This window comes from Dermacentor albipictus, chromosome 2, assembly GCF_038994185.2.
Source record: "Dermacentor albipictus isolate Rhodes 1998 colony chromosome 2, USDA_Dalb.pri_finalv2, whole genome shotgun sequence".
NCBI classification, from domain to species: domain Eukaryota; kingdom Metazoa; phylum Arthropoda; class Arachnida; order Ixodida; family Ixodidae; genus Dermacentor; species Dermacentor albipictus.
In genome coordinates, this window is record NC_091822.1 from 166,059,827 (window position 1) to 166,081,234 (window position 21,408).

Here is a 21,408-nt window from a genome sequence, read left to right on the forward strand (position 1 = left end):
GCAATCCTTGTAGTCCATGTCAAATGGTGGGATTTAAAGGGGCCTTGAAACACTTTTTATCGAAGCGGAGAAAGGCATCTCAAGTGACAATAGGCTATTTCAGAAATGCTTTGCTGCAAAAAGTACTTCAATGCATTCAGCAGAAGCGGAGTTATTGGCAATCAAACAAGGCCTCCACCATGCCCTTGCTCCTTCTTCGATGCCTTGCACTGCAAAGACTGCAGCGTAGTGGAGCATGCCCACAATGCTCTGCCTTATAAATGTCACCATGGCGCACAGTTCAAATTTCATTTTGGATGTAAACGTAGACACCACACGCCTTTTGTGCCTACAGCACGTTAAACATAAGCCAAACACAGTTGTCCTCACCAAGCCGCAATGCGCTTAGCCAGTCAACCCCCGGCAGCCGCGGTATCTACACCATGTAGCCGACCGCAGCTTGATGTCAGCTATCAGCCAATAGCAGCCATCTAAGGGAATGATGAAATAGTGCATCTACAAAAGTGCAAGGACAGGGCATTCTATTGAGAGGAGAGCGTTTGAGAGAAACGTAACTTCGCGATTCGCTTGCGAGCTCTATGCACCGCGTACGACAGAAAAACTTGGCCGAGGTGTTTACAGTAACGTATACTACCCACAGACTATGTTATTTCACCAAGCCCAAGGGGTCATTCAGGGCCCCTTTAAACTGTTTCTACCATTACAGAACAGTATGCAACAAACAAGTGTACAGTTAGCATTTTACTTGCAGATTCTGCAGTTCATGGCATTTTTTTTTCTAATTTAACAATAGTACATGTGCAAGATGTTTGGCTTATGGATTTACTTAATTTCTTTCAAAATGAACTGCAATGTTTTGAATTGTGCCATGGTCATGGTCAAGACTGGAGACCCACCACTGTACACTCCATTATGCAGATTGTTGCCCTTTGAACATGAGGTTATGTGCTGCTAATCTCTCTATCCTCAAATTTCTTTCTATGCATTTGTGTACCATATCTCCAGCATAAAGTGGAAGAGCTATCATGTTTTTCACAATTAATATGCGCATTAACTCTGAAACAAGTAAAAAAATTAACCCTGCACATCAAGTTAGATTCCTGGCAACTGCATGGAAATGATTTAAATATGTGCACTATTGCCATCCACTCTTGTGAAAATTTCCACCAATTTATCGAAATCGTTGCGTTGTTGCAGACAAGGAAAGCAACTGGGATTTGTGTTTAGATAAGCCAAGATTCAGGATGCAGAATTGCATACCATGCAAAACACCAATTAAAATATCGCCCCCATTTGTATGATTAGGATAACTAACCATATGGCTGCCAGAGCCACCAAAATGCCGGGCATAAGAACAGTGGCCAGATTTCCAAAGCAAGTGATTGATCAGGTGCAAGGTATTGTAGGCTTAAAACGCTATTCTCAGATGGCGCAACAGCCAATATACACTGGACATGTTGAGAAACGTCAATAGATGGCTCTAGATGTCCACATCAGACACCTATGTGCCTCGAAGCAGTACACTAAGCATATCTACACTGCATCAGATTCCGCCAAACCTGGAGGACAGAGCTAATCGGAACAGTGCAACTGTGCAGTGTAACCAAGAAAAAAAAATAAGGTGACCGCAAGTGGGTGTGTGAAAAGTGTGGCACTGCCCTCCATATGTCGCACAGAAATAAATCTGCGACTGACAGTTATGGAAAAGTCATGCTGCATATCATGAATAAAACTTATCTGTTCGTATTTTCTCAAAGTTTATCACTGTAGAGCATTACATCATGAACCTGAGAGTGTAATTTTCCATAGCACCTGTACAAGTAAAAAATTTACCCAACGATTATGACACTTAATAATTTGAAATTTTAGCAGAACACTATAAGTGAAAGAAGTGTGTGTGTCAATATTTTGTATTATGATTATATAAGTACATGGTGTATATTTGGAAGAGAACACTGCACGTAGAATGGCTGGCGCAGACAATCTGTCTTGTACAGCACATTACAAAGTGAAGTGTGGCGTGATGGCCTTGCTAATCGGGAGATTGCGAGAGGCGACGCGTGGACGCAATTCACAGTAGCCATCGCAGACCTCCACTCATGCAGCATTTCCTTTCCATATAATGTATCGGTGCTCACTACATGCCTTATTGAAGGTGTCATTGGTGAACAAACGATGGCGCGCTACTCTGGCGCCATCTTGTGGCAGTCACCACCGCACAGCACATCTTGTGTGACACTACACTTCTCATGCTTTCGCACACCCTCCTCCCCAGCTTTCCTCCTTGTGCTCTCTTCGCTATCGCAGTCTTTCATTCCCGCTGCACACATTTGCTTTTTTATCCTTTGCTGTGCTCGTTTGCTCCTTGCGTGACACTACACTTCTCATGCTTTCATTACACCCTCCTCTACCGCTTTCCACCTCATAGTTCTGCTGCACCCTCCTGTACCCCTTTCCTCCTCGTGCTCTCTTCGCTATCATAGTCTTTCATTCCCGCTGCACGCCGCATTTGCTTTTTTATCCTTCACTGTGCTTGTTCGCATCTTACACAACACTGCACTTCTCACGCTTTCGCCATGCCCTCCTCCTCTGTTTTCCACCTCATGGTTCGCAGCACCCTTCTCCTGCACCCTTCTCCTCCACCCTCCTCCTCGTGCTCTCTTCACTAACGCAGTCTTTCATCCCCACTGCACGCCACGTTTGCTTTTTCATCCTTCACTGTGCTCGTTTGCTTCTTGCATGACACTACACTTCTCACCCTTTCTCCATACTCTCCTCCTCTGCTTTCCTTCTCGTGCTCTTTGCTATCACAGTCTTTCATCCTTGCTGCACGCCGCATTTGCTTTTTCATCTTTCGCTATGCTCATTCGCTTCATGTGTGACACCACACTTTTTTTCTCACGCTTTCACCACACTCTCCTCTGCTTTCTACCTCATGGTTCTGCTGCACCCTTCTCCACTTTCCTCCTCACGCTCTCTTCCCTATCGCGTTCTTTGCTTCGCTGCACTCGTTTGCTCGGTTACGCCGAGGACACCGATGCTCAATGCAGGAACAGGCGCCTAAGAGCTGTGCTCTAAATCTAATTGAAATGGAGGGCCACGCAGCCTGCACAATGCTTGTAGCCAACAGGCTAAAATTGTTTCTACAAGTAACATGAGGAGACAGTTACTTTGTCCACTTGCACAGAGATGCTTTCATCCAACCGGGATGTTAAAACAGAAATTGCACTTTTAACATTCGTAACATGCCCGTTGCTATTAAGAACAGACTTGAAAAGCAAAAACGTCGCTGAGCAGTCTTCGGGTCTCTTGATCTGCTGGACAAATGCTGATTGCACCAATTGCACACGTGGCACTGTTTCTTTCTCCAGTGCTCTCATCACCGCAGCAGCACTGTCGTGTTTACAAATGACCAGCTGCATAAATTCTGAAATGTGAAGCTTGCTTTACCTGCCATTGTAAAAACTTGTTGAGGCAGCGTGCATGAAGCAACAACCATTTTTCTGTACACTTGACAACATGGTCGCCTTGCATCTTTGGCTACGAATGAAGACCGACATGCCTCTAGATGGTTTTTAAGCATAAATGCGGGCTGTTGTACGATTTTTCACCAAGACATGTTTGTCACATTACCTCTGCTTCCTTTAACCTCAATCTCGAAGACAGCCCAAGGACGTCACTAATTTTCAAGTCTGATAAGACTGGGCGCACACACTTCCACGAATGCATGACACAGCAAATAATAACTTCCTATTCAATTTACATTTTAAAATTTCTGGTATTGCGCAATTTGTGAATTGGTTTAAGCCAAGCATTCACTGGCATTTATATGAGGAATGCTGTTTTAAAGACAATTTGCAAGCAAAGCATGCAACTCTTTTTTTATAAAACCATATTGGCACATTCCGGTACTTGTCCTAGGTGACCTATGCAAAAATGTTGGCCGAGGTTTAACTCTCGTAAACCTAGTTATCACAAGCGAAAAGCCTCCTTGACTTAGTTTTGCTATGACTATACACACAGTTTCATTATTTCACACATGTTACACACGCTGCTGAACAGGTCTTCAGTGAAGTCATCGTGAAACCAAGCCATCGCAGTCGAGGTTGCGGTAAACCGAAGGGTGTGGTTCGTGAAACGTTCGTTGTGGGTGCTGTTGCTGGTATCCACGGCCTCGTCTCCTTGTCCTTGTAGTTTGTGTTGCTGAACAACCGCAGCAGTTGCCCTACCTTCAATATTCGCACGCTTCAGTGCTTAGTAAGCTTCTCTATAACGTGTTAATCTGGCCTCCCTTTGCTCCGGTGTTTCAGCAGGCAGCTTCGCCTTTGCTTGAGATTGTGCAGCATACTGTCTGGCTATATTTACTGGATGATTAGCTTCATCCTGTCACTTGCGCTGAAGCACACACAGACCACCCAGCTAGCGTGTCATCCATGGCAAGACTGAGCGAGCAGCCATTAAAGGGCCATTATGGTCCTACGTGGCGTGAGTGTGCCCACACGTTATTTCACGATGGCGAGAACAACCGTGTCTATAGTTCGACCGATGGTTCAATGCACTGGCGCAGCCAACATAACTCCACGCGGCCAATGCGCTCTGATGCACCTGGCGTCGAGCGATGCTCGCCTATGCGCCAATAATGTTCGGCTATAGATGCACCTTTAGTCATACCTGCCACACTTACGCTCCGGCGACTCAAGGTCATTGCGACGCGATAAATGTGACCTTGCGAGACATGATGTAGTATAGAGCTTTCACTCTAATAAATATTTTCAAGCTCTATTGACAGTCTTTGCATGTCCATCAGAAAACGGGCAATGTTATCAAAAATCACAAGACTGCTCCTTCGTATTCGATTCTATTTTATTGTGGAAAATGTATTTCCCACACAATTATACAGCCAAGCGTCATCTCTAAGATGTGCGTAAATTGCAATAGCGATTTGGCGGTCCGAAAAAATTATAATGTATAAAAACTATTGTCCGCTTTGTATACATATATATCAGGTGCAAAACCACCGGAGCCTGAAAAACATAAGCGCAAACAACTATGGTCCTAATTGGCCAAGAGGCTAGCTGGTCGTAATCATTTCCCTAGGGAAGTGGCCTGTGTCACCAAGTGACCGCACGGACACTCGCCCCGAGGGAGGTATCCTCACAACAGAGATGCTGCAGTTGGCCAGAGAGATGCGTGACCATGCCTCGGGAGGAAACTGCAGTGCCCTGCACACAAAAGCAAAGATGCACATATCTTTGGCACTGGTGGTCGTAGTGTGAGAGAGAGAAAGCTTATAACGGTGTCACACGGCGCACCATTGATCGTGATCAAGCCCGATCTGGATCAAATTTCTCGATCGCGATTGCCTCCCTTGCACAGCTGCGCAAAGGAACCAGCTGCGACCGAGAAATTTGATCCAGATCACGCTTCACCACGATCAAAAGTGCATCGTGTAATACCCATATTAGACATCAGCCTGAATCAAACATCTGACTAACATTGGGGAAGAGAAATTGATTTCTGGGGTTGTACATGCCAAAACCACGAGTTGATTGTGAGGTATGCCGTAGTGAGAAAATCCGGATTAGTTTTGACCACCTGGGGTTCCTTAACGTGCGCCCTATGTACTGTACACGGTTGTTTTCGCATTTCGCCTCCATCGAAATGCAGCCACCGCAGAATGGATTTGCTCCTGCGCGTTCTGGCTTCGTAGTGCAATGCCACAGCCACTATGCCACCACACTGGCTAAGAGAAATGGGAGTAAGAAGAGAAAGAAAACTCACTGCTTGGCTATTCAGTACATCATTCGAGCTTAAGAATGATGAAAAAAATTTATAGCACAGACGTGTCGGACAGGAAAGGTGCTATAACACAGACATGACCCTGTACATCATTTCTGTACTATAAACATGTTGCGCAATTCTTAAGCTGGAGTGAGAGAAAAGTGTTAATGATAGGGATGAAAATGGTGCATTTTAAACTTGAAAAGTGAAGACTCTTCAAAGCCTCAAATTCAGGCCACTCTCCATATTCCTCTCACTATTACATCATCATCATCGTCTGCCTGGCTACACCCACTGCAGGGCAAAAGCCTCTCTCATACTTCTCCAACTACCCCGGTGCTGATTGTGGCCATGTTGTCCCTGCAAACTTCTTGATATCATCCACCCACCAAACTTTCTGCCGCCCCCTGCTACGCTTCCCTTCTCTTGGAATCCAGTCTGTAACCCTTAATGACCACCGGTTATTTTCCCTCCTCATTACATGTCCTGCCCATGCTTATTTCCTTTTCTTGATTTCAACTAAGATGTCACTAACGTGCGTTTGTTCCCTCACCCAATCTGCTCTTCCCTTATCTCTTAACGTTACAGCCATCATTCTTCTTTCCATAGCTCATTGCGTCATCCTCAATTTATGTAGAACCCTTTTCGTAAGCCTCCAGGTTTCTGCCCTGTAGGTGAGTACTGGTAAGACACAGCTGTTATACTCTTTTCTTTTGAGGGATAATGGCAACTTGCTGTTCATGATCTGAGAATTCCTGCCAAACACACCCCAGCCCATTCTTATTCTTCTGATTTTTTAGGGGTGTTTAGGGGTGTGCGAATAGTGATTTTTGAGACCGAATCGAATACAAATAGTGCCAAAAGAGAATTGAATCAAATACTGAATAGTTTTCAGATAATGAACAGGTGTTATCACAATAATTATAAAATGTTCACATCCTAGTATTCTTAATGTTAGCAAGTTTCTGCCATTGCGTAGTATGCTATGAAGCATTGTTCGCCCACCCCGCAAATTTAAGTTGGCCTATCCCTACCATAGGCTTCACCATGCATATTGTATGGGGGCCTATGTATCCCTATGGGTAATGTGTCACACTTTTCACATTACAGACATGATTTGCAAACGAAATTCCGTCTGATCAGTTTCTTAAATGCGTAAGCATTTCTGTGCTTACCCAACAAGAAAACCATCCCTCCGTCAGTCCCGTAAGAGAATCGCTTTCGAGCTAGCGACTGCAGCAGCAAGCGGATTCACCTTCGTGCAGCCTCTTGCCTCAACGCCAACAAAGTGGCGAGAAGACAGCACTCGCGGAGCTCTCAGCACACACCTCACTCTGCCACTTTCGCAGATCGATTTCAAGATATAGGCGCACGCGCCTCTCTTCAAGGCTAGGTAAGCGGCGAAAACACAGTGCGGGAAGCTGTCAGCAGTCAACACTCTTTGTCAGCATCGCAGATCGCTTTCAAGATGGGGGCCCGCGCGGCCGTGCCATACGCAGCCAGTGCCGGAGTACAGTTGGCCACGGATGATAATGGTTCGATGCAGATGGGCAAGGCACTAAAGAGCGATAACGGCTTATGATCGGAAAGTCATCAGCGCACCTTGCGCTGCTGTCCGCGCTGGTTGGTATCGCTGCAACACTGTCGTTTATACTGGTCGGATCAAGTTTCATAATATCGATAATGAGACCGGGCTACGTGGAGATGAGCAAATGGCACAATGCTTACACATACTTAGACAACTCCCAGAGGAGTTTATGCGAGATATTTTTTCTTTGTTTCAATTCTTCCTTATTGCTCATACAGGTACCAATCACACACATCTAGACTACTATAATGATTACATATCCTAGCTTCACAAATTGCGCATTTTATGCAAATACAAAGCATTACACTTTTCACGTGACAGCCAGTTCTTGCTGGGGTACTCGCCAAAGAATTAAAAAACAAAAATTAAAGCAAGGCATTAAACACAAATGGAGAATAAAGAACAAACAAGCAGTTTCTTCACATGCACATGACTCTCGAGAGAGCGTCAATAATGACTTTATAGCCTTTCGCATATGGCTGCCTAAGGGACATAAGCCAGCCCCACTGCACAAGTTCTCACGTTTTATGTCTATACTTTCCCCGCAGGGGTGAAAATTTACTGTACCTTTGCTCCAATTTTATGTTCAAGGGGGAGTGGTTGACGCTTTGAAATATTCGAAAAGTATTTGAAAAATATTCGCACTTACGAATAGTGACTATTCGATTTGAAGACAATCGAATAGGACACTATTCATTTGGTTATTCGAACTTTCAGATATTCGCAGACCCATTTTTGCATTCTTCTCAAAAATTATTTTTCCAAGTCTTAAAATTTTGGGAATAGCACTGCGTCCCTGCTACTCATTCAAACCTCTTGATTTTTTTCCCCAGCATAGGGTAGCAAACTGGATCTTCCCCTCTGGTTATCCTCCCTGCCTTTTCCTTTCTGTCTTTCTCTTTTGATTTGTTTTTTTGCCTTAATGCTAGAGAGTCAAAGAGTTCATAAAAGCTACGATACAGTGTTTTAGAACATTGCAACACTTTGAAACTCTTGTAGAAATCACCAATAAAAATTAACATTTGCAAAGTTACAACTTTGGGATTTTATAACTTCAGCTAAACCACACGTATAAACATTAAAATGCAAATTTGCACTCTTTGAACATTCAGGAAGATACATGCTTAATATTAACTCTCTTGGCTCAGCACAGAGACTTTGCACGTCACATCCCATATTTATAACACAAAAATAATTGCAACTTTCTTTGGATCGACTTAGAAAAATCTAATTGCATAGTATTTGGAATCAGCACACAAGATTGAACATGTCCTGAAAATTTCATGTCTCTAAAGCCAAAAACAAAACTGTTTTTATCCTGGACCCAGGTCCATTCCTTAAAGATAAATTTGGCTACCAGAGTGTTGCCTTTTGGATGTAGGCTGCTCCTTTGTTTCCACATCTGTTTGGTAAGGCAGTGGATGTGCTCCTGCCATCTGCAACAACATATGCCTGTGAACAGGCATTCTTGATACTAACTTATCTGAAAAATAAGCGTAGGAATCGGAAAACCAGCAGCTTATGTGAAGCTGGCCTAGAGTGTGAAGACTGAGCCTCACATCGATTTATTCATGGAAGCAAAGTGAGTTCAGTTGCATTTTCAAACAAGTTTATCATGTCAGTGAACATACATTTGTTTAATGCCCTTGCTTCCGAATTTCTTGCATGTAAATGTAACACAAACTACTGTAAAAAGCGCGCTTAGAAGCGGAAGGGTTCCCTGGCACTTCATGGAGCTTAGCAGGGTTTCCTGGGGACCAACATGCTTGAGGAGAACCCCTCATGTAGGGTAATAAAGACCGGCCACTGAAATTAGCATATGATTATATCTGGGATCATTACAAGCAGTCTTAAGCACACAGCCACAGCTACCAGTGAACGGCTGATTAAATGACCGGATTTATGGCTCCACAGAAATGAAGAGGCAGTGGTCAGCAACAGACTGCTACTGCCCTTGAGTCACTGCATGGGGTTACAGGTAACCAAAATATATCTGAAAGTGGACGCTAAACAATCACATGCTTCAGGGAAGCATCACACACACACACACCTGCATATCCAGTATCGAATGACATTGGCATGGCAAACGATGATCTCGTGGGAGTCCTCCCTTTGACTGGGAGCTGCACGGTAGAAATACTTGCGAAAGCCGGCTTCTATCCGGGCACCGTCTGTAAAAAACTGGTAATAAAGGTCAACCCCCTTAGTCAGCTCCAGTAGCTCCAACATGTCTTTATGCAAAAAGGGGAGACATGGGATGAGAAGAGGTAAGTGCACAAGGTTGAGATGCAATAAAGGACTGCAATAGTGTAACGAAAAATATATCTGCATGATGAACAAAATAAACAGGACAAAGAAAGAGCAAAACAGGCCCTTTTCTATATCTTAGAACCGAAAACCAAAGAGGACTATCTCCACATTTGTGAAGGACAGTGGGCTGATCCAGCCATGATAGAATAAATACAGGTGTGCCTACTCAGGCCAGTTGTCAAACAGCCTTTTGCTGGCATTGTGCACAATCCTCCAAGTTTTGTGGCAGTTCGTGAGGCTACAACTATGGAGCACAGGTTACAGTGGTGGCTATCACAGCGGAAACGACAAACCTGCACGACCTCCGCATGCACAATTGTAGTGAAATATGGCAGGGAATCTTGCCAACCTTGTACGGTAGATTGCTTGGGGGGAAATCTGGAACCTCTCATGTTTTGCATTACATGACAAATCGGGGCCTGGATAATGCAGCAAGCATATTTCAATGCCATTGCTTGTTACACTCTGCCACGGGTCTGAGCCACACTGCGCCCACATTAAAGCAAAGATCAGCCAGCCTTGAATGGAAGATGACAAGAAATGAACAGAATTAAGCAAAAAGAATCATTACATCATATTGGCCCAGCTCTGCACGAATCCATAAGACAGAGGATACTTCATGAAAGGGAAAAATTGTCATCCGCCTAAAAGTAGCACAAAGCTAACACAAAGCTACCAAGGAAACTCATGCAAGTTTCTCAAAAAGGAAAGCTTCAGAGTTTAAAAATTTTCAGGTCACAATACGGTAAAATCTCGACACAAATAGTACAGGGTCACACAAACTCTAGCGGAATAAAGATATATCTAGGTTAATGTAGCTGAAATGCACTATTTATGAAAATATACATACAGCTCAACATTTTCTACTCAGTCGACTGATATTGTGACACTGAAGGTGCCATAAAAATATCTCCCATCATCCATTGAACAAAACAACTTCTGAAAGATGAAAATTGCGACTGCTTTTTGGAATGCTAGCAGAGCAAGAGGCTCTTTAGTACTTTTGCTAAGTATTTCTGTGACAAGGCTCTTCTGAGGTTGGTTGTGAGTTATTGTAGTCGGCACAAACTTTTGCATGTTTTGTTATAGCACTTTGGGCCTGAAATCAGTAAGCCAAGAGTACCATGCGTTTACTAATTGCTACCACTACTGCCACTTGAACTGCTTCTACAAGATTTCAATAGCAGGCTAAAGGACTTTTCAACCAGTTCCATTTCCGCCTTGACTTGCAAAATTTTAACTTGGAATGTGACCTCAATCTTCTCAAGCACGAAGCAACCACTTTAGCTTAGCCCCCAGGCAGGCAATATGGAGGCCCACTGCATGGGGACTAATGAATAGCATGGCAAACAGCACATAAAGGACAAGAAAGAAAGACTGAACGCAGTCACTGCATATAAAATGTATCAGAAAAATATTCTGCATACTTTAATCAAATGCTTAAAGAAGCAACTGATGCATATAGGCTTTATCACTACTACAGCTGCAAGGCCAGCAAAGAAGCAGTTAACAGGAATGCTTCTATTTTTCTTAGGAATGCATAAGGGAGGGGTGCCCACACTATTGGAAAAATGGAATTGGGAAAACTTTTTTTGGAAACACACCAAAACTGAAAGAAAAAAAAAATAACAAGAAGCAGAATGATTCATTGATGATGATTCACTAATAAACTTAGTAAATGTGGTAGTAAACCTGCCAAGCTATTAACCTTAATATTAGAAAAATCAGGCAGACCTAGAACCAGATAGAAGTAGGAGGGGATGAGTGAATAGCATGCATTTTTTCTTTTTAAAGCTTTCCCTGGGCACATGCCTTCTCACTTTTTTGGGGAATATACCCACACGTTATTAACCCTTTATGGATGAGTATAGGCTACAGGCAATATAGCAGAAAAAATTTATTTTCTAGCCAAGTTTCGGTATTGAGTAGCAAGTTTGTTGCTACATGTTATCGGCCAACACTGAACGGCAGACAACAAGTGTCATTTGTTGGTTTAGAGCAGGAACACAGGACAAGGAAGAAGTTCGACAGGTGGCTTGAATTCTTTTGAAAGCATGGTCTGAAGAAGCAGACCGATGCAAGATCTCCCTTCTATTGCTGAAAAAGTTTCTACAAGACATTGTTTTTCTTTTCATTGATTATGCTTATTCTCAATGTGTTTTGCAGATTTGGAAGAAAATAAACCATTTTTTCAGGTATTTATATGCCTCATCTTTAAAGGGTTAACAGTGAGTCACAACAGGCAGTACACAAGCAGCACCAAACTTGGAACAAGGATTGGCAAGCAACACACTGTTGTTCGACCACAGCAACTTTTCAGCTACTTTGGTAGTGCCAGTTTTGCATTGTTCAGGAGCTTGTCTGTATAGACTTGCTTGAAGCAGGTAACCCTTTTGTGTCCTTTCACTATCACAAGACTTTCACTATTGACTAAGGTTAGAATACTATTGGCGAAACTTTTTCAGAAGGGAACTTACTTTTCATAAATATTGGATTGAAGCCACATTTGCAAAATCTTAAATATTGCCACTAAATTTAACAACTTTTTGTCTTGTGACATGAAAGAACAATTTTGTGACATTTTAGCAGCCTTGAAGTTCAGAAAGTTGCTTCCAAAAGGACTTTCTAGAGCACATGTTACTATAAATTGCAGACTTTATGAAAAATTTGGGAGACTCGCAAGATATGCGAGAGCAATAAACTAGAGCATAATAAGTGAATGATACAAATTTTTCTTGCTGTATGTGTATAACAAGCCTATGTGTTAAGTTTTCCTTGTCCTGCTGTCTGCCCTATTTGCTGGGTTATTCACAAATTAACTAGTCAACTTTCACATCCTCGTACTAATGCATATTGAGAACTCCTGCAACCACCTTGGCTTCAGGCTTCCAGGTTCCAAACGGAGGTTCGGGAGGCACAGGTGCCCCTTCGCGAATTAACTCGCACGATTCCATGGGAAGCGCTTCCAAGTGCTTGTGAATGATCTCGGCCGTTTCGATGGCTCGTGTCATGCTCGAGTGAACAAGTCGCGAGAAAGGGACTCCCAAGTGTTTCAGCCGCTGGCCTGTCAGATCTGCCTGCTTGCGGCCTGCAACACACAGTTAAAAAAAAATAGACAGAAATGTGAGGAAGAGAAATATGGTTGATCCCTCTTTCATAGGAATCAGTAGAACATGAAAGTTAAACGTGTCTTCACAGAAGCTGTTGCATGTTTATTGCATGTGAAGAATTCATTTGCAAGTAGCCATCAGTGGCACCCTACCACAGAGGAAGCCTCAACAATTGTCAAACCAGTGAAAGTTGTCAAACGACTTGCGAGCTGGAAACATCCCCTGAAGACACTGCATTGCACATGCCAGAGCACAGTGCATATCCGCCATAAACCACAGGCATTTGCAAACTGTACAAACAAAACTGAACGGGTGGTTAGCAAATCGCTTCGCAAACTCACGGTCCACTGCAGCGAAAGGCACATGATTTGCGGGTCGGCAACCATGTTGCTTGGTGCGCGGCGTCCTGCTGTCAAGTCGCACTGGCGAATATACAAGCATTTTGGCCCAGCTCATTAGTGTCTTTGGCAGCCAGCCGAGTTGTGACACTCTCAGCTTCAGGAATGCAAGTGGCAGAGTTCATAGCGTATGCTGTGAATGCACAAAGGCATTCTGCTTCATGCCAGCGTGTCTCTTGACGGACCAAAGCGAGATTCACCCATCGATGTCGTTGCCTTTATGCACTGCTTAGCACAGCAGTTTTCTTAGTTGGCGTCTCCACAAGCAAAGCAGTAGGCGACATGTAAGCACTGCTGATGCATGTTGAAGCTGAACTCCACAGATAACGAGGGGTCACAGGCTAATCCAATGTGAATGACAAACCGTAAGCAAAGACTGCGTCGTCATTTCAGGAGAATAGCGCTGCATTGGAGCCTCTGCTGCACAGAGACTGCCGAAGCGCTCACTGTCGAAGCTTGTTAGTGTCATGATGCAATACTTCACTCCACCGCTCCTAGATGGCAGCACCATCCCTGTCAAGAATTCATATTTTGTGTGTTCACTCCTGACGTCACGTCCGTTGCAGGAAATTGATCGTGGACCCCGACATAAAACACTTTCGTGTTAAAATTTTAAACATAAGTTTATGTACTATGCAGCGCCTGCAGGTGAAAAGATGTTCTACATCCACTGCCATGGCCATGAGTGGCACCGGCAAATGCACACGAGGCGAGATATAGTACACACATACACAAATGCTCAAGAAAGTGTATGGAAGACAGCTGTTACACGCAGCTTAATGGTGGAGCATTAAGAGGAGGCCAATATTAATTGAAATCAGTTTAAACAGTTACCCATGGATTCAGCAGTATGCACTATTCTAAGCACTTATGGTAGTTAAAAGATTGCAGCAAAATGTTCTACAAATATCTCCTTTACAGATGACCATCCCTCAGCACCAATTTTTAATGAAGGAGATGTAATGCCCAGTGCATGACATATATAATTACCATTTAATCTGACAGTAAAATGGAACTAAAAACGAACATTTCCCAACTTTTGTATATTCCATTATTGATATTAAAGAATGAGGTTAAATATGTGACAGGAAGTTGGGACATTTGGCAAGTACACTGACACAGAACAACTTCTGGCAAACACCATGTTAAACCACACACTACTAAAAATGCTTAACTTCCATGGGCGTGATACGGACCGAACAACGCCTAAAAAAGAAATTCAAAAATTTGTCTCTCAAATTAATCAAAATGTTTCCCTGTATTGCTTATTTTCTAATAGACGGTTAATGCGAAAGCATCAAATGGCCCATTAAGTGAAAAAGCCAGCGTCTGTAGCAGCAAAACGGCACCTAAATTCCCATTGGCTGCGATGCTACGTCATGTGCACGCCTCAACGGAGCAGAGCGTGCAAAAGGAAACACCTGCTGCTGCACAAGTGTTGCAGGAGGGAAGAGGGCATCGCTGCGATGCCACATCACCCTCTCTCTCCAAATACCTGTGTTATCTACACGTTCCTTGTCTGCACAAGCTCTCGCCCGCATTCCAATTGCACTTCAGTAATGGCTATAAAGAAATTAATGTATAACAAAAGAATAAATTCAAAATAAAAAACATTGCCGGTAGTGAGTATCAAAACTACGACGCAACGCTCAGAAGCCGAGTGTCTTACCCAATGGGCTAAATCAGCGCCTCCTAGATAGCAGGCCTGTGCACTCTTCTTTATGATATCATGCTACGTAGACCAAAATTTCTATTGCCAAGCCCGGCATGACGAAAGCGGTGATGTCAAAATCACTGCCGCTTAATTGGGAGCGTCACCATTAGATCCTATGGCAGTCGGACAAGGAAGCATGACATCACGGATCGAAGTGCACCAGCCTTGTGCTATCTAGGAGGCGTTGGCCAAGTGCCTCAACGCACCTGCTTGCCCATGAGGAGTTCATATCTTGAAGGACTGTTCAGCAGCATTCAATAAGACAATTATTTTGCATTTATAATTGATGTAAAGTGCTTAGCTGTCCTCAGATGTTGTGTATGCAATTTAGTTATTCTTACTTTTTGCAGTGATCTTAGCGTATAATATCGTTATGGATGAGATGGGTTCATTTACAAGGTGATCGAAGGGGTGCAGAGATGAGATCGCGGGCAGTTAGGCATTTCTTCTTCTCTTTGGTTCTGCCGCGCGGCATACCAATATGTACTGAACGAACTGAACTGTGTGAGATGCTGTATGCTGAATACTCTAACTAGTGTTTTGTTTCTGTGCCCCCTGTTTATAATAATGTTAACTACTCTTGCTTATTTCAATACCAATGTCAGGTCAACTAACCACTGCTCACCTACTTAAAAAGAATTAAAAAGCATGTACATTTCCTCACTGGGGAGACCAGCCATGTCAGACTTTTTCTCTTTCTTTCCTCTCCTAGATGGAAATTAAGTCATTATCATTATCAGCAGCAGCCTGGTTACGCCCACTGCAGGACAAAGGCCTCTCCCATACTTCTCCAACAAACCCGGTCATGTACTAATTGTGGCCATGTCGTCCCTGCAAATTTCTTAATATCATCCGCCCACCTAACTTTCTGCTGCCCCCTGCTACACTTCCCTTGGAATCCAGTCCGTAACCATTAATGACCATCAGTTATCTTCCCTCCACATTACATGTCCTGCCCATGCCTATTTCTTTTTCTTGATTTCAACTAAGATGTCATTAACTCGCGTTTGTTCCCTCATCCAATCTGCTTTTTTCTTATCCCTTAACGTTACACCCATCATTCTTCTTTCCATAGCTCGTTGCGTCCTCAATTTAAGTAGAACCCTTTTCGTAAGCCTCCAGGATTCTGCCCCGTAGGTGAGTACTGGTAAGACAGCTATTATACACTTTTCTCTTGAGGGATAATGGCAACCTGCTGTTCATGATCTGAGAATGCCTGCCAAACGCACCCCAGCCCATTCTTATTCTTCCGATTAATTCAGTCTCATGATCTGGATCCGCAGTCACTACCTGTCCTAAGTAGATGTATTCCCTTACCACTTCCAGTGCCTCGCTACCTATCGTTAACTGCTGTTCTCTTGCGAGACTGTTAAACATTACTTTAGTTTTCTGCAGATTAATTTTTAGACCCACTCTTCTGCTTTGCCTCTCCAGGTCAGTGAGCATGCATTGCAATTGGTCCCCTGAGTTACTAAGCAAGGCAATATCATCAGCGAATCGCAAATTACTCTGCAGGTATTCCCCATTAACTTTTATCCCCAACTCTTCCCAATCCAGATCTCTGAATACCTCCTGTAAACACGCTGTGAATAGCATTGGAGAGATCATATCTCCCTGCCTGACACCTTTCTTTATTAGGATTTTGTTGCTTTCTTTATGGAGGACTACGGTGGCTGTGGAGCCGCTATAGATATCTTTCAGTATATTTATATACGGCTCGTCTACACCCCTATTCTGTAATGCCTCTATGACTACTGAGGTTTCGAGTGAATCAAACGCTTTCTCGTAATCAATGAAAGCTATATATAAGGGTTGGTTATATTTCGCACATTTCTCTATCACCTGATTGATAGTGTGAACATGGTCTATTGTTGAGCAGCCTTTACGGAATCCTGCCTGGTCTTTCGGTTGATGGAAGTGTAAGGTGTTCCTGATTCTATTGGCGATTACCTTAGTAAATACTTCGTAGGCAACGGACAGTAAGCTGATCGGTCTATAATTTTTCAAGTCTTTGACATCCCCTTTCTTATGGATTAGGATTATGTTAGCGTTCTTCCAAGATTCCAGTACGCTCGAAGTCATGAGGCATTAAGTATACAGGGTGGCCAGTTTTTCTAGAACAATCTGCCCACCATCCTTTCTGCTGTTACCCGATCCCCCCCAGCTGCCTTCCCCCTTTGCATAGCTCCCAAGGCTTTCTTTACTTCTGCCGTTACTTGTGGGATTTCGAATTCCTCTATTCTCTGTTTCATTATCGTCATGGGTGCCACCGTATAAATCTCTATAGAACTCCTCAGCCACTTGAACGATCTCATCCATATTAGTAATGATATTGCCGGCTTTGTCTCTTAACACATACATCTGATTCTTGCCTATTCCTAGTTTCTTCTTCACTGCTTTTAGGCTTCGTCCGTTCCTGAGAGCATGTTCAATTCTATCCATATTATAGTTCCTTATGTCAGCTGTCTTACGCTTGTTGATTAACTTGGAAAGTTCTACCAGTTCTATTCTAGCTGTAGAGTTAGAGGCTTTCATACATTGGCGTTTCTTGATCAGAGCTTTCGTCTCCTGCGATAGCTTACTGGCATCCTGTCTAACGGAGTTACCACCGACTTCTATTGCACATTTCTTAATCATGCCCATAAGATTGTCGTTCATATCTTCAACACCAAGGTCCTCTTCCTGAGTTAAGGCCGAATACCGGTTCTGTAGCTTGATCCGAAATTCCTCTATTTCCCCTCTTACCGTTAACTCATTGATCGGCTTCTTATGTACCAGTTTCTTCCGTTCCCTCCTCAAGTCTAGGCTAAGTCGAGTTCTTACCATCCTATGGTCACTGCAGCGCACCTTGCCAAGCACGTCCACATCTTGTATGATGCCAGGGTTAGCGCAGAGTATAAAGTCTATTTCATTTCTAGTCTCGCCATTCGGGCTCCTTCACGTCCACTTTCGGCTATCCCACTTGCGGAAGAAGGTATTCATTATCCGCATATTATTCTGTTCTGCAAACTCTGCTAATAACCCTCCCCTGCTATTCCTAGAGCCTATGCCATATTCCCCGAATGACTTGTCTCCAGTCTGCTTCTTGCCTACCCTGGCATAATATATTATGTCATTATATATTATGATTATTAATGCCATTTCGCGAAAATCTGGTGGCGGCGTGACTGAAGCATGGTACCAAAAATGGACGAAGGTGCAGAGAGTAAAAACACACGAAGAAATGCTCAAATTGACATCAAATTTCTCGATTAGTTAGCTCAATTGGGTTTATTGGAGCAAAAGCGACTAAGGCTATGCTGCCCCAGACATAGGGCGATAAAATTTTGTTAGTAAATGTAGCATACCCTGCAGTAATTAGGGCTTACTTAAAAATGTTTAGTCTAAAAAGCCAGTCGCATCAGTCAGAGGAATCAGTGCATCATCTCCTAACATCAACATGGGGTGAAATGGGGTGAGTGACTTGTGCAATGTGCAGATGTACTTTTGCCTACACATTGCGAGATTTGGACATGCTATTAGAATGTGCATTACTGTTAACGGTTCATGGCATTTGTCACATGTTGGCTTTTCCTCCTCTCTCAATAAGTAATTATGTGTGATTTGTGTGCGGCCTATGCGGAGTCGACAAAGAGTTACTTTGATGATGCTTTCTTGATGGTAGCATGTTTTCCACTCCCCAAGGAGAGGTTTAATGAGCTGACATTTATTGTTCTCTTTCAATTTCCATTTGCATTTCCAGTTAGAGTAGTGCCTTACGAACAGCTTGAATCCCATCCCTAACAGGTATGTTAACTCCTCAAACATTTAGAATTCTTGTCCTTGTTGCATATTGATTTGTTTTCTCATTTCTTGGTATCCCAATGTGGTTTGGGACCCAGCAGCAATGAATGGTCTGGCTTTTACTTAGGTGTGTTAGTATATGTAGGACGTCGCCTATGATGGGTTCGATCTGTGATTGTGTATTCAGAGCCTTAAGTGCACTTAAAAATCTGTATAAATTTTAAATTTTTTGCTTTTGGCATTGATAATTTTTTGTACTGCCATCCACAAGGCATAACATTAAGCAGTGAAAACTGATACAAACTGTGGTAGTCTGACTGTGTGTTCCCACGTATCTTCAATTACGCTGCTTCTGACATAAATGGGCATCTTCGAGCCATTGGTGTAAAATTCTTTGTAGTTTCGTACATGTCTTGCACTGCGCGAAATTTCTGTAATATGTGTTCATGAGGCATATCTTTTTTTTAATGCGTCAATGAAAAATCTAGAAATTTCATGAACTCATTCCAAGGAGCTATTCTAGTTGGCCTTTGAGTGACAGAAAGTGCTTCAGCAGGGACACTGTAGTCATGGCATTTTTCTTATCTAAGTGTGAGTGGTCTTATAGTATTTGGTTTGTTTGGGTAGCATAGTCGTTTGTCACTGTGCGTGATAATGTTATGGCAAATATGGTCTGGTGATGAGCGAACTCTTAGAATGCATGTCAACCCGAGTTGCGTTCTTCTGTGATCTAAAGACGGTTCATTAGTCTCGGAATACAAACTGGGAATGGGCGAGGTCCTACAGGCACCGGTTGCTAAGCGTAATCCTTTATTATGCGTGGGATATAACTGCTTAAGGTACAATTGTCTGGCTGAACCATATGCTATGCGTCCATAGTCGAGTTTGCTACGTAACAAAGAAGGATAAATATGTAGGAGACGTTTATGGTCAGAACCCCAGTGCTTCCACGACAGGACTTTTAGGACATTGAGTGCCTTATCTGTTTGAACCTTTAGGTTATTAATGTGTGTAAAAAAAATTTAGCTTTTTATCAAATATGACCCCTAAAATCTTGTGTACTTGTTTAACTGGCAGTACCATTTGATTTAGTTTCAGGAAGGGGTCCAGTTGTAAGTCCCTCTTCTGAGAGACCACAGCAACAGTTTTTTCCGATGAAAAATGGAAGCCGTTTGTATTAGCCCATTGTGTCAATTTGTTTAGAGTGATTTGGATCTGCTGTTCACATGTTGTTATGTTAGATGTGCAGAAATCAATTTGGAGATCATCAACGTAAAGAGAATGCATAAGGGTATATGGTATGACCTTGTTAACAGAGTTCATTTTAACCAGAAACAAAATTGTACTTAAAACACAGCCCTGAGGCACACCGTTTTCTTGGGTAGACCCATATTTAAGAGGAAGCTTTAGCTTGGGCCCAACTGCGACGCGGCCTATTCAAAGACATGTAAAACGCAAAAACATTTTTCTGAGATAAACCCTTGACCAATTTTAATGAAATTTGTTGCATTTGAGAGAGAAAGGTAAATTCTAGTGACTGTTGGAAGCGGAATTTCGATTTAGGGCTTGCATTTTGTTAAAGATTTTCAAATATTCGACCGTTCGAAAAAAATAGAAGCACAAAGTTAACAAATTCATAGCTCTGCATCAAGAACAGATATTACGGTTCTGTAAACGGCATCCATTAGATCATTCAAAGCGGAGAAATTCGATATGTCATTTTACATCTTACGTGAATTTGTTACGTTGGTTACAAGGGTTCTGCAAAAGCTGTATTTCCATATTACTAAAATTTTTCATATTCATGTGCAGCATATCAATTTTGTCCGCTTTAGATGTCCTATTAGGTGCAATTCCCAGAATTGTATTATAGTTTTTCGTTGTCGAGTTAGAGTTGTAAACTTCATAGTTTCGTTTTTTGAAAATTTTTTATTTTTGCCAATCTATAATAAAAAATTGACGACCTAACTCAAAAGTTCGAAACCAACAGTCACTAGAATTTATGTTTTTCCTTTAAATGCAACAAACCTCGTCAGGTTGCCGAGAAAAACGAATTCTCCTTTTACATGTATTTAGATAGGAGCACCCGAGCTAAAGCTTCCTCTTAAGGACTTTTCCGTTTTGAGGATAAAAGTTAGTCTGGTGTTCACAACACATTCGTATGGCTTTTCCAAACAACTGGCGAGAGGAATCGGATGGTAGCCGCTGGGGGATGTTGGGAGTTCTTCAGATTTTGCTGAAAGTATAATTACAGCATTTTTTCATGCTTTCAGCACTTTTCCAGTTTCCCAGATCTTGTTAAAGGATTTTAGTAATGCTTTTACGGATGTTTATGACAAGTGGGCAAACATGGTGCAGCGAATGCAGCCCATACCAACTGCAGTTTTTGCAGCTGAAAGTACACTATTTAATTCTGTGAATGTGAGGGGAGCATTGTATGGTTCATCGGCTGCACTTGTTGTTGTTAATTGTTCTTTAACAGTGTTTGTATCAAATGTGTCTGAGCAGTTGGCAGAACTTGATACACTGTAGAAGTATTCTTCCAGAATGTTTGCTTGTTCTTCGAGTATTGTTTGTATACGAGGACTTGAGAGTAAAGAAATTGTGTAGAATGAGTAATCCTTTTCAAATTTCTTTACCTGTTCCCTCATGCACTTGGAGGTGACTGAACTATTAATTGAGGAGATGTTTTTCTGCCAAGAGTGTTTTTCGGCTTGCCTACGA

At 42.7% G+C, this 21,408-nt stretch overlaps 1 protein-coding gene across 3 annotated transcripts in view; it reads right to left on the reverse strand.

Moving 5' to 3' along the window:
* Positions 1–4,845: 4,845 nt before the first annotated feature.
* LOC139056273 (serine/threonine-protein phosphatase Pgam5, mitochondrial-like) overlaps positions 4,846–21,408 on the reverse strand; it is a 28,694-nt gene continuing 12,131 nt past the window's right edge. For 2 of the 3 annotated variants that reach the window (XM_070534359.1, XM_070534361.1), the window contains exons 3-5: positions 12,550–12,767; positions 9,420–9,550; positions 4,846–5,222 (exon numbers count right to left, since the gene is read on the reverse strand). In XM_070534359.1, coding sequence (XP_070390460.1) covers positions 5,072–5,222; positions 9,420–9,550; positions 12,550–12,767 — 500 coding nt within the window. In that variant the 3' untranslated portion in view covers positions 4,846–5,071. The remainder of the gene's footprint in view (positions 5,223–9,419; positions 9,551–12,549; positions 12,768–21,408) is intronic. The other variant, XM_070534360.1, reaches the window with a different exon arrangement.